This window comes from Streptopelia decaocto (genome assembly GCF_964273445.1).
Source record: "Streptopelia decaocto genome assembly, contig: HAP1_SCAFFOLD_97, whole genome shotgun sequence".
Classification (NCBI taxonomy): Eukaryota; Metazoa; Chordata; class Aves; order Columbiformes; family Columbidae; genus Streptopelia; species Streptopelia decaocto.
The window spans coordinates 299,949-314,651 of NW_028115158.1; the positions used below are offsets into that span (position 1 = coordinate 299,949).

Sequence of the window (14,703 nt, forward strand, 5' to 3'; positions counted from 1 at the left end):
CTGTCCAGGGGGGTCTGTGACACACATGCCTTTCAATGTAGTTTCTGATACACACGCTGCCCAGGGGGGGTTCTGACACACAAACTGTCCAATGGGGGTTCTTTCAGTGTGACACACACGCTGTCCAGTGGGGTTTGTGACACAAACACTGTCCAGGGGGGGTTGTGACACACACACTGTCCAATGGGGTTTGTGTCACATAAGCGGTGTCCAATGGGTTTTGTGACAAACACGATGTCTAAAGGGGTTCGTGACACACACACTGTCCAATAGGGATTCTGACACACACAATGTCCAGCGGGGTTTGTGACACACACGCTGTGTAATAGGAGTTGTGACACACACGGAGTCCAATGGGGTCTGTGACACACACGTTGTCCAATGGGTTTTGTGACACACACACTGTCCATTGGGGCATTTGTGACACACACACTGTCCAGGGGGGTTTGTGAATCACACACTGTCCAGGAGGGTTTGTGACACACACACTGTCCAATGGGGTTTGTGACACACATGCTGTCCAGGGGTGTTTGTGACACACACACTGTCCAATGGGGTTTGTAAAACACATGCTGTCAAAGGGGGGTTTGTGACACAAACGCTGTCCAGGGGGGGTTGTGACACACACACTGTCCAATGGGGTTTGTGACACACACACTGTCCATGTGGGTTTGTGACACACACACTGTCCATTGGGGTTTGTGACACACACGCTGTCCCGGTGGGTTTTTGACACACACGCTGTCCAATGGGTTTTGTGACACACACACTGTCCAATGGGGTTTGTGACACACACACTGTCCAGGGGGGTTTGTGACACACACTCTGTCCAATGGGCTTTGTGAAACACACACTGTCCAGGGGGGTTGGTGACACGCACACTGTACAATGGGGTTTGTGAATCACACACTGTCCAGGAGGGATTGTGACACACACGGTGTCCAATGGGGTTTGTGACACATACACTGTCCAATGGGGTTTGTGACACACACACTGTCCAAAGCGGTTTGTGACACACACGCTGTTCAGGGGGGTTTGTGACACACATGCTGTCCAATGGGGATTCTGACACACATGCTGTCCAATGGGGATTCTGACACACACACTGTCCAAACGGGATTTGTGACACACACACTGTCCAATGGGGTTTGTGACACACACACTGTCCAGGGGGGTTTGTGACACACACACTGTCCAATGGGCTTTGTGAAACACACACTGTCCAGGGGGGTTTGTGACACGCACACTGTACAATGGGGTTTGTGACACACAGGCTGTCCAGGGGGGTTTGTGACAAACAGGCTGTCAAGGGGTGTTTGTTACACTCACGCTGGCCAATGGGCTTTGTGAACACGCACGCTGTCCAGAGGGGTTTGTGACACACACACTGTCCAATCGGGTTTCTGACACACATGCTGTCCAATGGGTTTTGTGACACGCACGCTGTCCATGTGGGTTTTTGACACCCACACTGTCCAATGGGGTTTGTGACCTTGCCACACACCCGCTGTCCAGCGCGGTTTGTGACACACACACTGCCCAATGAGCTTTGTGACACACATGCTGTCCAGAGGGGTTTGTGACACACACACTGTCCAATGGGGTTTGTTACACACAATGTCTCCAATGGGCTTTGTGACACACACGCTGTCTAATGGGATTTGTTACACACACACTGTCCAGGGGGGTTTGTGACACACAGGCTGTCTAATGGGGTTTTTGACACACAAACTGTCCAACGGGGTTTGTGACACACACGATGTCCAATGGGGTTTGTGACACACACTGTCCAATGGGGTTTGTTATACACACACTGTCCAATTGGGTTTCGGATACACACGCTGTCCAGGGGGGTTTGTCACACAAACACTCTCCGGAGGGGTTTGTGCACACACACTGTCCAATGGGCTTTGAGAGACACACACTGTGTAATAGGGTTTGTGACACACACGCAGTCCAAAGGTGTTAGCGACACACACACTGTCCAATTGGGTTTGTCACATGCACACTTTCCAGGGGATATTTTGACACTCACGGTGTTTAATGGGGTTTGTGACACACATGCTGTCCAGGGGAGTTTGTGACACACACCCTGTCCAATGTGGTTTGTGACAAACACGCTTTCCAAAGGGGTTTGTGACACACACACTTTCCAATGGGGTTGTGACACACACGCTGTTCAGTGGGTTTGTGACACACACACTGTCCAATGGGGTTTGTTGTACACACGCTGTCCAGGGGGGTTTCTGACACACACACTGTCCAATGGGGTTTGTGACACACAGGCTGTCCAGGGGGGCTCTGACACACACGCTGTCCAAAGGGGTTTGTGACACACACGCTGTCCAATGCAGTTTCTGATACACACGCTGTCTAGGGGTGTTTGTGACACACACACTGTTCCGGGGGGTTTGTGACACACACGCTGCCCAGGGTTTTTTGTGACACACACACTGTCCAAAGGGGTTTGTGACACACAAAATGTCCAATGGGGTTTGTGACACGCACACTGTACAGGGGGGGTTGTGACACACACACTGTCCAATGGGTTTTTTGACACACACACTGTCCAGGGCTGTTTGTGACACACACACTGTCCAATGTGGTTTGTGACACACACGCTGTCCAGGGCCGTTTGTGACACACACACTGTCCAATGGGGTTGTGACATACACGCTGTCCAGGGGGGTTTGTGACACACACACTGTCCAATGGGGTTTTAGACACACTCACTGTCCAGGGCGATTTGTGATACAGACACTGATGGGAATATTACACAGAGCCATCAGATGTTATGGATTAGGCCCAAACCAAAACCCCAGCTACTTGAGACACTTAGACTAAGCCTAAAATCCAAAGATCTCTCTGTAAGGATGGTTCTTCTACTGTACTTCCACAATCTGCTGGCAGTACAAAAAAATAAGCTGCAGATCTCCTTAGGCTGAGTCATGGTGGTTTGGTGCAGGGATCATGCATATCATGGGAATATTTCACCATTTCTGCTCTGGTCTTCAGATTATCACACCAAAACAGCCACCTGATGACATCATTTCAACAGCAAAGGCAGCAATTTGCAGAATTCAGCTTCTTTGGGGAACTGAGAAATTGCTGAGCTGACACCAAGTCCTGCAGTGTCCCTGTCACCTGCAGAGTCACCGCATCCTCGCCACGGTAGCGGGCATTGTGACCAAGGTTCTGTGTCAGCTGGGTGTGGCAGCCGAGCGCCCCCTAGGGGAGGGGGAGCCTGTCAGCCCCGGGCCTGCCACTGCCTGCTGTCCCTGCTGTCACGTGCTGTCATCAGTCAGCTGATCAGAGCCAGCCCAGCGAGAGCCGGAGCCGGCAGGGTTCAGCCAACCATGAGGTTCAGCCAATATTAGGAAGCTCAGAGGGAAACATACAGGGTCAGCGTGATTCCCGGCGGGTCCCGATCCCCACAGCCCCGGCAGCCATTGCGAGAGAGAGGCTGATGTGGCGGGGGGCGTTCCCACAGTGACTGTGACACCCCCTCCCCTTGCCTTGAAAAAGCCTTTGGGAGGGCAGGGACTAGTCACCAGGTACAGGGAGGAGCAACCAGCTTGTGTAGCGGGTGAGTCCCACCCGCACTGTGCTGCAGCAGTGGCTGTGGTAGCTTGTGCAGCAGGGTGCAGAGAGCACTTGTTGCTTGTCAGCCCCTTTAACTTATTGCCAGCATCCCAGACTACTGACGACCATGGTCGCCTCCAGGAGGAGAGCTTGTCTCTAACAGACTGTGGCTACGCAGACTGAGGTTCTGTCCCGAACGGTGGCTGTTCAGGTCTCCGTCTGCAGGGACTGCCAGAGGCTGCTGCTGCCAGGGAGGGAGGCCAGCACTCCACCTGTGTGAGGTGTGAGCAGGTGCAAGACCTGCTCGACATGGTTGTGAAACTTAAAGAGGAGGTTGAGACGCTGAGGACCATCAAGGAGTGCGAAAGGGAGATTGACTGGTGGTGTAACACCCTGATGTGCCAGTCGGAAAGGTCCCAGGGAGGTACCCCCCAAAAGGAGATGGACCTCCTGCCCTCTCGGACAGAGGCGGAAGTCCTGAGACGGCCCCACCCTTGTTGCTCTCGGGCAGAGGTAGGGGACCGAAAAGATGACGAGGGTTGGAAGCGTATTCCGGTTCGGCGTCATGGGCAGCCCCCCTCCCTGCCTGCTTCGTCTCCCCAGGTGCCCCTCCATAATAGGTTTGAGGCCCTGGGTCTTGAAGAAGAGGTAGTTGAGGAGGTGGTGCCAAGCCTGCCTACAAGATCACATAGGAAGAGGCCGTTGACTTCACAACTTAAGACTGCCTCTGGGGAGGAAGCTGCTTCCCGTAGTCTGAGGGGAATGAAGAACGATTTCAAGGTCTTGGGAAGGATGGTGAAAGACTCAGGGGCTCAAGTGATCTTCTCTTCACTCCTTCCATTTTCAAGTGACGATGTGGGATGGAATAGGAAAATTCAGTCTCTAAATGGTTGGCTCCAAGAGTGGTGCTACAGGCAGGGCTTTGGATTTTTTGATAATGGTTGGTTTTATAAGACACCAGTCTGGACAGTGTCACGCCGGAAAGGTTTATCTCATAGGGGCAAAAGGATGCTGGGGCAGGAATTAGCTGGGCTCATTTGGAAAGCTTCAAACTAGGCTCGAAGGGGGATGGGGTTGTAGCTGGGCTTGTCCCAGTGCAGCAGCATTCTAAAACCGATGAGGACCAGTGGCCTCCTATGCCCCTACGGAGAAATGGGTGTGCTCTGCTCGCTCCCTGAAATGCCTGTACATGAATGCGCGCAGCATGGGGAATAAGCAGGAGGAGTTAGAATCCCATGTTCGGTCGGGAGATTATGATCTGGTGGCAATTACAGAAACATGGTGGGACAGTTCACATGACTGGAATGTGGTCATGGATGGCTATGCCCTTTTCAGGAAAGACAGGCCAGCCAGGCGTGGTGGTGGAGTTGCTCTCTATGTGAGAGAGCAACTACAATGTACTAAATTCTGCCCAGGAGTGGATGATGAGCGAGTTGAGAGTGTATGGTTCAGGATCAAGAGGCAGGCTGGCAGGGCTGACACTGTTATGGGCGTCTGTTACAGGCCACCAGATCAGGCTGAGGAAGTTGATGAGGCCTTCTATGGGCAGCTGAGAGTGGCCTCACAGTCACAGGCCCTGGTTGTTGTGGGTGATTTTAACTTCCCTGATGTTTGCTGGAAGGATCATTCAGCCAGCCAGCCACAGTCCAGTAGGTTCCTCCAGTGCATTGATGAGAACTTCCTCATGCAGATGGTGGAGGAGCCGACTAGGAGAGGTGCACTGCTGGATCTCATCCTCACTAACAAGGAGGCTCTGGTCGAAGCAGTAAAGGTTGAGGGCTGCCTGGGTTGCAGTGACCACGAGATGGTGGAGTTCAGCATCTTGTGTGGCAGGAACAGAATAGCAAGTAGAATTGCAACCCTGGACTTTAGCAGGGCTAACTTGGGCCTTTTCAAGCAACTGCTGGGGGAAATCCCATGGGCAAGACTGCTTGAAGGAAAAGGGGCCCAAGATAGCTGGATTGCATTCAGAGATTGCTTCTTCCACGCTCAGGATCAGAGCATCCCCACACGTAGGAAGTCAAGGAAGGGAGCCAGGAGGCCTGCGTGGTTGAATAGGGATCTGTTGGGTATGCTCAAGCAGAAGAGGAGAGTTTACAGGTCATGGAAGCAGGGGCTGGCCACTTGGGAGGAATATAAGGCTGCTGTTAGAGGATGTAGGAAGGCAGCTAGGATAGCCAAGGCCTCCTTAGAATTACAGCTGGCGAGAGGGGTCAAGGACAGCAAAAAGAACTTTTTCAAATACATAGCAGATAAAACACATACCAGAGGCAATGTAGGCCCACTGACGAATGGGGTGGGTGCCCTGGTGGCAGAAGATACAGAGAAGGCAGAATTACTGAATGCCTTCTTTGTCTCTGTCTACTCTGCCGGAAGCTGCCCTGGGGAGCCCTGTACCCCTGAGACCCCGGATGAAGCCAGGTCAATGGAGGAGTTTGCTTTAGTTGATGAGGACTGGGTTAGGGAACAATTAAATAGTCTGGACATCCATAAATCCATGGGTCCAGATGGGATGCATCCGCGGGTGCTGAGGGAGCTGGCTGAAGTCATTGCTGGACCGGTCTCCATCATCTTTGCGAAGTCTTGGGAAACGGGAGAGGTGCCCAAGGATTGGAGGAAAGCAAATGTCACTGCAGTCTTCAAAAAGGGCAAGAAGGAGGACCCGGGTAATTATAGACCGGTCAGCCTCACCTCTGTCCCTGGGAAAGTAATGGAACAGCTTATCCTTGGTGCCATCTCAAGGCATATCAAGGATAAGAAGGTTATTAGGGGCAGGCAGCATGGCTTTACCAAGGGTAAGTCATGCTTGACCAACCTCATAGCCTTTTATGAGAATGTAACAAGGTGGATGGATGATGGCAGAGTGGTGGATGTGGTCTACCTTGACTTCAGTAAAGCCTTTGACACAGTCTCCCACAGCATCCTCACAGCTAAGTTGAGGAGGTGTGGTCTAGACAATAGAGTAGTGAGGTGGGTTGCAAACTGGCTTAAGGAGAGAAGCCAGAGAGTGGTAGTCAATGGTGCGGAGTCTAGTTGGAGGCCAGTATCTAGTGGAGTGCCTCAGGGGTCAGTACTAGGGCCAATATGATTCAATATATTCATTAACGATTTAGACGAGGGAATAGAGTGTACTATCAGCAAGTTTGCTGATGACACCAAGCTGGGAGGAGTGGCTGACATGCCAGAAGGCTGTGCTGCCATCCAGCGAGACCTGGACAAGCTGGAGAGTTGGGCGGGGAATAACCTAATGAAATTTAACAAGGGCAAGTGTAGAGTCCTGCATCTTGGCAGGAACAACCCCAGGTTCCAGTATAGGTTGGGAAATTACATATTAGAGAGCAGTGTAGGGGAAAGGGACCTGGGGGTCCTGGTGGACAACAGGATGACCATGAGCCAGCACTGTGCCCTTGTGGCCAGGAAGGCCAATGGCATCCTGGGGTGGATTACAAGGGGGGTGGTTAGTAGATCGAGAGAGGTCCTCCTTCCCCTCTACTCCGCCCTGGTGAGACCACATCTGGAATATTGTGTCCAGTTCTGGGCCCCTCAGTTCAAGAAGGACAGGGAACTGCTGGAGAGGGTCCAGCGTAGGGCAACGAAGATGATTAAGGGAGTGGAGCACCTCCCTTATGAAGAAAGGCTGAGGGAGCTGGGTCTCTTTAGTTTGGAGAAGAGGAGACTGAGGGGTGACCTTATTAATGTTTATAAATATATAAAGGGTGAGTGCCACGAGGATGGAGCCAGGCTCTTCTCAGTGCCAAACAATGATAGGACAAGGGGTAATGGGATCAAGCTGGAACACAAGAGGTTCCACTTAAATTTGAGAAAAAACTTCTTCTCAGTAAGGGTGACAGAGCACTGGAACAGGCTGCCTAGGGAGGTTGTGGAGTCTCCTTCTCTGGAGACATTCAAAACCTGCCTGGACATGTTCCTGTGCGACCTGACCTAGGCGTTCCTGCTCCAGCAGGGGGATTGGACTAGATGATCTTTTGAGGTCCCTTCCAATCCCAAACATACTGTGATACTGTGATACTGTGATTTTATTTCTCAGAGAACCATGGAACCTCCCTGATAGCCACAACTTTTCTGGGGTGTTTGAGAGATGTGTCACAGAGACACCAAGCCAGCTCCACCAGCAACTCTCTGCCCCTTCCCACACCAAAGGCTTTCTCTATATCCTGTCCTTGCAGGTGAGTTTCTGGAACACAGCAAATGCCATCCAGGTCTTCTGGGCCTGTTCAGAACACAACAGGAGGTCAACAACTCTGATGGTCTCTGTGTGAACCTCAAAGCTTTCCTGACATTTTTTCTCAGTGCTTCACTTCTGCTCAACCTTTCTGGTTCTTGGGCTGCAGGTTGAGCAGGGATGTGAGGATGGTGTAGTACAAAGGCTTTGTCAAACTGTCTCAGGAGTGCTGTTCTGGCATCATGCAGTCAAGCATGAGAGTGCTGTAGAAAATAGTGGCACTGGTGAGGTGAGAGGGCCAGGTGGAGAAGGTCTTCTGCCTGTCTGCACTGGGGTGAAGAGCAGCAATGCATTCACAGGATGCCCATGTGAATGGGAAGAGGAAAACTGGCTCTAAAATGCAGATTATGAAAACATGAGTGCCACAGTATTACTGCAGGAAGTCTCCAGCAACGTGGCAAAATCGCAGAAGTTATCAACTCCATTGAGGTCACAGAACTCTGTCTAGGGCAAGAATGAAATTATGAGAATAGAAATCCCCATAGCCAAGGCGCAGGTGCCTTCTGGAGACAGATCATCCAGTGCATGACTCTTCCATTCAAGTGGTTTCTTGAGGAAGTTACTCTCAACATGAAGTGACCTCGATACACTGTCCCACAAGCCTCCATGGCCTCCACAGCAATAACTGATGGCATTTATGGTCATTCAGGTTCATCTCCCCCATCTCACAATGTGCATGCTCACATCTTGCCTCATTGAAAATTTGGACTTCTGATCTAGTCACTTGGTGTCCTTCCATGGAGGGAAGAACAATCTCTCTCAGCTGTGGTGAGAGGACAATGACCTACAAGGTGGTTGCAAGGGGCTGGTCTGTGACAATTGTCCTGGAGTAGGTGCTCCATGTTGTCCAGGAGCGTGGGGACAGACCAGACCCTGCTCTGCTGGTCTTTCATGTCTCTCCCAGGAGGCCTGGCTGTGTGAGAACATTGCTGTGTGCCCCCACCATGCACACTCACTTCATTTTTTCACGGGTGGTTTCCTCTCTGGGGCATTTTCCAGCCCAGCTCCTCCCCAGCTCTCCCCACATCCTGCTCCCACTCAAGCCCAGCCCAGCCCAGCAGGAAAGCCCAGTCTGGGCAGGCCCTGTAGAGTGAGATGGAAGAAACAGGTCAGTGACAGTGTCTCTCTGGCTGCCATGCTCAGGATGTCCCGATGCCCGGCAGCCTTCAGCACCCTGTGCCAGCCCCGCTCCCCAGGACAGCACCGAGTCCTGGCCCTGGGGCTCTTCAGGCAGCTCCTGCTGCCCCATGGACAGGGCAGCCTGACCCAAACTGGCACCCACGGCAGAAAAGGGTTTCTCTTTCCGTGTCTGCACACACATGGTGCCCTGATCTTCTCCTGGGACATCCCATCTCCCCACAGAGCCTTTCCCCAAGGAGAGCGCATCTGCACTGGCCTGGCCAGCTGTTCCTGCACCCTGTTCCCACATTCCCCACAGCCCCCGAGCTGGGGCTTTTGCTCTGTGCAGTGAGTGAGCTGTGATGCCCAGGCTGTGGTGACTCTGCAGGGACATAGTGGTCAGGTTGAGAGACAGACCCAGCTGATGTTGGTCACTGTCACTGTGACGGCCTCCCACACGAGCTCTGAGGTGGCCATAGAGGGTTCTCAGAGCTGCCCTGCCTTATCCACCATCTGCCTGGGTGCTGGCCACCAACAACCCAAACCTGAACCACCAGCTCTAAGTCCCTTGAAAGCCAAACTGGGACCCTGATCTCATCCCACTGAGCCCACAGAAAACACAGAAAACAAAGCCTTTTGAGAGTCTATTCCTTAGGCATATTCTTGAGAGCAACTCTGGACAAAGACTTAAGCCTTCAAGCACTGTGCTAAGGAGATTCCCTTGCTGATGGAGATGCTGTTCTGGAGGCAGCTCTGTCACAGAAGTGCCCATTGCCTGTCCCTGCCTGTGGTCACAGGACTGACACACAGCAGGACTGTAACCAAGGGTCAGGAGTGCTCAGATCTTACACCAACACAAGGGCTCACAGGAGAGTGGGGAAGTGGAAGGAGAACAGCTCTGGAAAGGACAAGGCTGGTGCTCCCTGGCAGAGCTGCTGTGCTGAGACTGTTTCCCTTCAATAATTTCTTTAGTACTTCTCTAGCTTTGTTGGTCTGGCATGGGAGAGCTTCAGGTCTGTGCTGATTTGACTGAAAAGGATTTTCCTCATGCAGTTAGAAACCTTCATTTTTCATATAAGCATGGTCATTATTTGGATTTAGTTTGAGAACAAGAGATAACAGCCCAGCACAGAGTTGATCTTTGTAATTGCTCTGGTCTGAGAGCCAAGGACACTCTGAGTGCTCTGCCCACAGGTGTGCAGCATCGAGGAAGTGGGGAGGGACGGGGCAGAGCTTGACTGACATCCAGGCTGACCAATGAGAGTGTTCCATCCCATTAGCCTCACGCTTCATCTTTAGGAGAGTTGGGATCTTCCAGCCTCTCTCTCTCGGGCGTTCTTGCTCTTGGGCTCTTTTATTTTTCTTGTGAGTTCTTCCTTAGTTTTTTTATGGGAGCCAGGGGAGTTCAGTTCAGGACGTTTGATTTGGCCTTTTGCCATTTTGGAGAGGTCTCTGCGCTTTTCTGCGTTTTTTCTCTCTTTGGGATCAGCTGTTGGGACCAGGGTGCTGCTTCCTGGGACTGGTTGTGTGCAGACAGAGTTTGTGAGGAATTGCACTGTGTAGCTTTTATCGCTATATTATATATATATTTACTAGTAGTGTATTAGTATTTTGTTATTTTATTAAACTGTGTTTATCTCAATGCAAGTTTCTCCTTTCCCTTTCGAGGGAAGGGGGGGAGTGAGTAGCTATCGTGGTTTTATTGCCAGCGCATTGAGTCTTTGCATTTTGGTTATTGATACTTGGGTGACCCAAGTGACACATGTGGAACTTGTCTGTCTTTCGGAGGGATACCAGTGCATTGGGCCTTTGCATTTTGGAAGCTTTGGTAACTTGGGTAACTTTAAAAAATGGAAAAAGAAAAGAAAAAAAAATAAAAAGAAAAGTAAGGAAATAAGAGAAAAATGATAAAACACTAAATAAAAGAGAAAAACAAGAAAACAGTAATTTGATAAAGGTACCTTTAGTGACTTTGTTGTTCATGCATTAGTAATTGTATAGTTGTTTGCGTCTTTAGTGATTTGTTGCTGTTGTTACTTGTGTCTTTGGTGATTTTCCAGTCCAATACTTACAGTTCACCAATCGTCTGTTATTGTGATCGTGAAATAGGTAGTGGGTAATCGATAGGAGGGATTCGGAAGGAATCCCCTCCCCGTCCCGGGTTGTATTTTGTGACGTTGGAAAGAGATTGTTTGACTCCCTGGGGAACAGCAACCAGGGAGAATCTGTTTGAATTTTCTAATCAATGGAGGCCACTGTAAATAATATGAATATGCTGCACAGATCTAGGTGGGTATACTTTGTGATGTGTAGTATAGTAATGCCTTATATGTAATATATCATAAGAAGTGTATTTTAAATCATATATTGCCTATTGCATAATGTATATTACACAATAAATAAGGATACATAGGCATTATATTTATCCCCTTCAGATCTGTTTGTTTTGACCCTTGAACAGGATAATCAGGGAAAGAGATTGAAACACTATTGTATAGGGCAGATATTGTCAGGGAATATACAGGGAACTTAGATCAAAATTGTCCCTTGGTTGATCCAGGGTGGAATCATAACATTCTTAAATCTAGCAACAGGCTGAATTGTTATTGACAGCGGATTTTATACAGGATTAGACACACTATACCTAAAGCTATAAATATGCTAAAACTTTCTGAGATTAAACAGGATTGTAAGGAATCTCCAACTGGGTTTTTAAATGGTCTTAAAGAGACATCTAGTTACAACAAATGATTGAAAAAAGGTTTAATCAGGTAATAGCTATGCAATTACATACTGCTATGGCTATGCACTTATTAAACACGCAGGGGAGATGTGGCAGTGTGCTAAGATCGGGCCTGTGAGAAACTGCGAGAGTCGACAGTGTGAGAATGAGCACTAGTGGAAAAATACAAGCAGCAAGTACCGTATGCTGCAGATACATCAAGAACAGAGGGGCTGATACAGGATTGATACATCAAGGACAGAGGGATAGCTTATGACAGACAAAACCTGTGTTTATGGCAGTAACTTTGGTGGGAACACAAAATATATCGTTTATGTAATGACTCACTTTGCAAATCAGCAAATGCTTGAGCAAGAATCATAGCAAGTATAAATGCAAGCCTGAATTTGTAATAAATGTGTCTCATTGCACCTTCCCGAGAGTCCGTGCCTCATTCACTGCACCCTCACTGGCTGTTTGTTGAGACACAAAGCCACGGGCTGATCCCGACTGCCTCTGGGTGACCTCCTGCACCGCAGCACTGCCCTTCCACTGACGTTTCTTCCTCCTGATATCCAGAATGCACCTCCCAAGTTGTCCTTTTCAGTTATTATTTTTCTCCTCTCTCCAGCCTCTTCCCACTACCATGGAAAGCTTGACTATCTCAGAAACTGCTCTGCAGGCAGGGACCCCAGCCCGTCAGACTTCTTGTGGTCTTTAGCCTGACCGGAGAAAAGTAACCTCACCATGGACTCCTTATGCACCCATGGATGTTGAGAGACAGAGTGTTTCCCTTGTACACACAGGTGCAGGAGTCACTGTGTCTCTCTGACCTCCTCCTGCCACTCCAGGAGGCTGGGAGGCACCTCAGCCCTGCCATTTGTCACCCTTCTCTGCACTTACATGAGATGCCCCATGGCATAAAGAATGGACATGGGAACTTCAGTTCCAGGAAGCACATCCCAGTGCTACATTCAGGTGGTTCCCTAAAGGATGTTACTCTCAACATGAAGTCACATCAAGATGCTGTCTGTCCCACTGACCTTCATGGAACCCCAAGGAATAGCTGATGGTGTTTCTGCTCACTTGGGTTCATCACCTCAGAAGCACTTCGTGCGTTTGTTTACATCTTGTCTACACAATGCAAACATCCACATCTGACCTACTCAATAGTTGTGATGCCAGGGAGGGTCAAAGAACCTCTTCAAGCTGAAGTGAAAAGCCAATGCTGGAAATGGTGGTTCTGAGGGGCTGGTCCATGATGATTGACCTGCAGCAGGTTCTCTAGGGTGTCCAGTGGACATGGGCACAACCACTCAGTGAGAAAATGATTTACATTATGTATGCTATGCAGAAGATTCTGGGCAGTTTATTGCTTCATAAAACAGCCATTCATTAGTTGCCACACTGAATCCTTGATCTCCTGGCTCCTCATGCTGTAGATGAGGGGGTTCACTGCTGGAGGCACCACTGAATACAGAACAGACACCACCAGGTCCAGCCATGGGGAGGAGATGGACGGGGGCTTCAGACAGGCAAACATGACAGTGCTGAGGAACAGGGAGACCACGGCCAGGTGAGGGAGGCAGGTGGAAAAGGCTTTGTGCCGTCCCTGCTCAGAGGGGATCCTCAGCACGGCCCTCAAGATCTGTACATAGGAGAAAAAAATGAAAACAAAACAGCTGAAGACTACTAAGAAAGAAACCACCAGAAACCAAACTTCCCTGAGGTAGGTGTCTGAGCAGGAGAGCTTGAGGATCTGGGGGATTTCACAGAAGAACTGGCCCAGGGCATTGCCCTTGCACAGGGGCAGTGAAAATGTATTGGCCGTGTGCAGCAGAGAATAGAGGAACACAGTGGCCCAGGCAGCTGCTGCCATGTGGACACAAGCTCTGCTGCCCAGGAGGGTCCCGTAGTGCAGGGGTTTGCAGATGGCAACGTAGCGGTCGTAGGACATGATGGTGAGGAGCCAATACTCTGCTGAAGCTAAAAAGACAACCAGAAACACTTGGGCAGCACATCCTGTGTAGGAGATGGCCCTGGTGTTCCAGAGGCAATTGGCCATGGACTTAGGGACAGTGGTGGAGATGTAGCCCAGGTCAATGACGGAGAGGTTGAGCAGGAAGAAGTACATGGGGGTGTGCAGGTGCTGGTCCCAGGCTATGGTGGTGATGATGAGGCCGTTGCCCAGGAGGGCAGCCAGGTAGATGCCCAGGAAGAGCCAGAAGTGCAAGAGCTGCAGCTCCCGTGTGTCTGTGAACGGCAGGAGGAGGAACTGGGTGATGGAGCTGCTGTTGGACATTTGCTACCTCCAAGCATAGGGCACTGTTACAGAAGGAAAAGACAGTGAGACGTTAGGGGAGGCTTCTCTGAGCAGAGTCAAAATCATTTCTCATACACCCTCCCCCTGCTCCACACCCCCCTTGTCCTTTTCGAGACCTTCCCTCAGCTCGGTGTCTGAGCCCTGGGTGGTGCTGGCTGGAGGTGCCGTGAGGAGCAGGGCCTGTGCCCGCTGGCTGCCGAGGAGTCAGCCCTGCTCTGCAGCAGTGGGGTCATGGGAACGGGGGGCAGGGAACAGTCCTGAGGTTCAGCTTTGTCACATGAAGCTGCTCCTGGTCCAGAAATACCTGTCAGCATCTGCACTCCCAGGGATAAGGAAATGAGATGGCAGAAGGCAGTTTGAGAGGTTTGGGGTTTTTTACAGCTCCTTCTCCCCTCTCACCCTGGGGAATGTTCTTGGGTGTCAGAAACCCTCAGCATTTCTGCTGCACTCAGGGAGAACAGAGTGAGTCCTGCAAGGCAAGAGGATGCCTGTGGCTTAGTGCAGAGTGAGGGGACCTGGTCTGTCCCTCTGTCTTGCTCCAGCTGCCCTGGGCTGGCACTTTCTGAGATGGAGGGTGATCACACTCCCATGTTACCCTGAAAAGCCACCAGACACTGCTGAGAGCAGAGGGATCCACCTCAGACCACTACACATCTCACTGTTTTCTAAGGTCTCAGCAGCCCACATTTAGCCCAAGGAACAAGTAGCTCATTT

General features: G+C 50.6%; 1 protein-coding gene across 1 annotated transcript; it reads right to left on the reverse strand.

The window, feature by feature from the left end:
- Positions 1-13,035: 13,035 nt before the first annotated feature.
- Positions 13,036-13,968, reverse strand: LOC309452907 (olfactory receptor 14A16-like; the record flags this gene model as incomplete). Its single annotated transcript, XM_082077565.1, has 1 exon — positions 13,036-13,968. One exon carries the CDS (start codon positions 13,966-13,968, stop codon positions 13,036-13,038), a length of 933 nt encoding a protein of 310 aa, XP_081933691.1.
- Between the last annotated feature and the right edge of the window lie 735 nt (positions 13,969-14,703).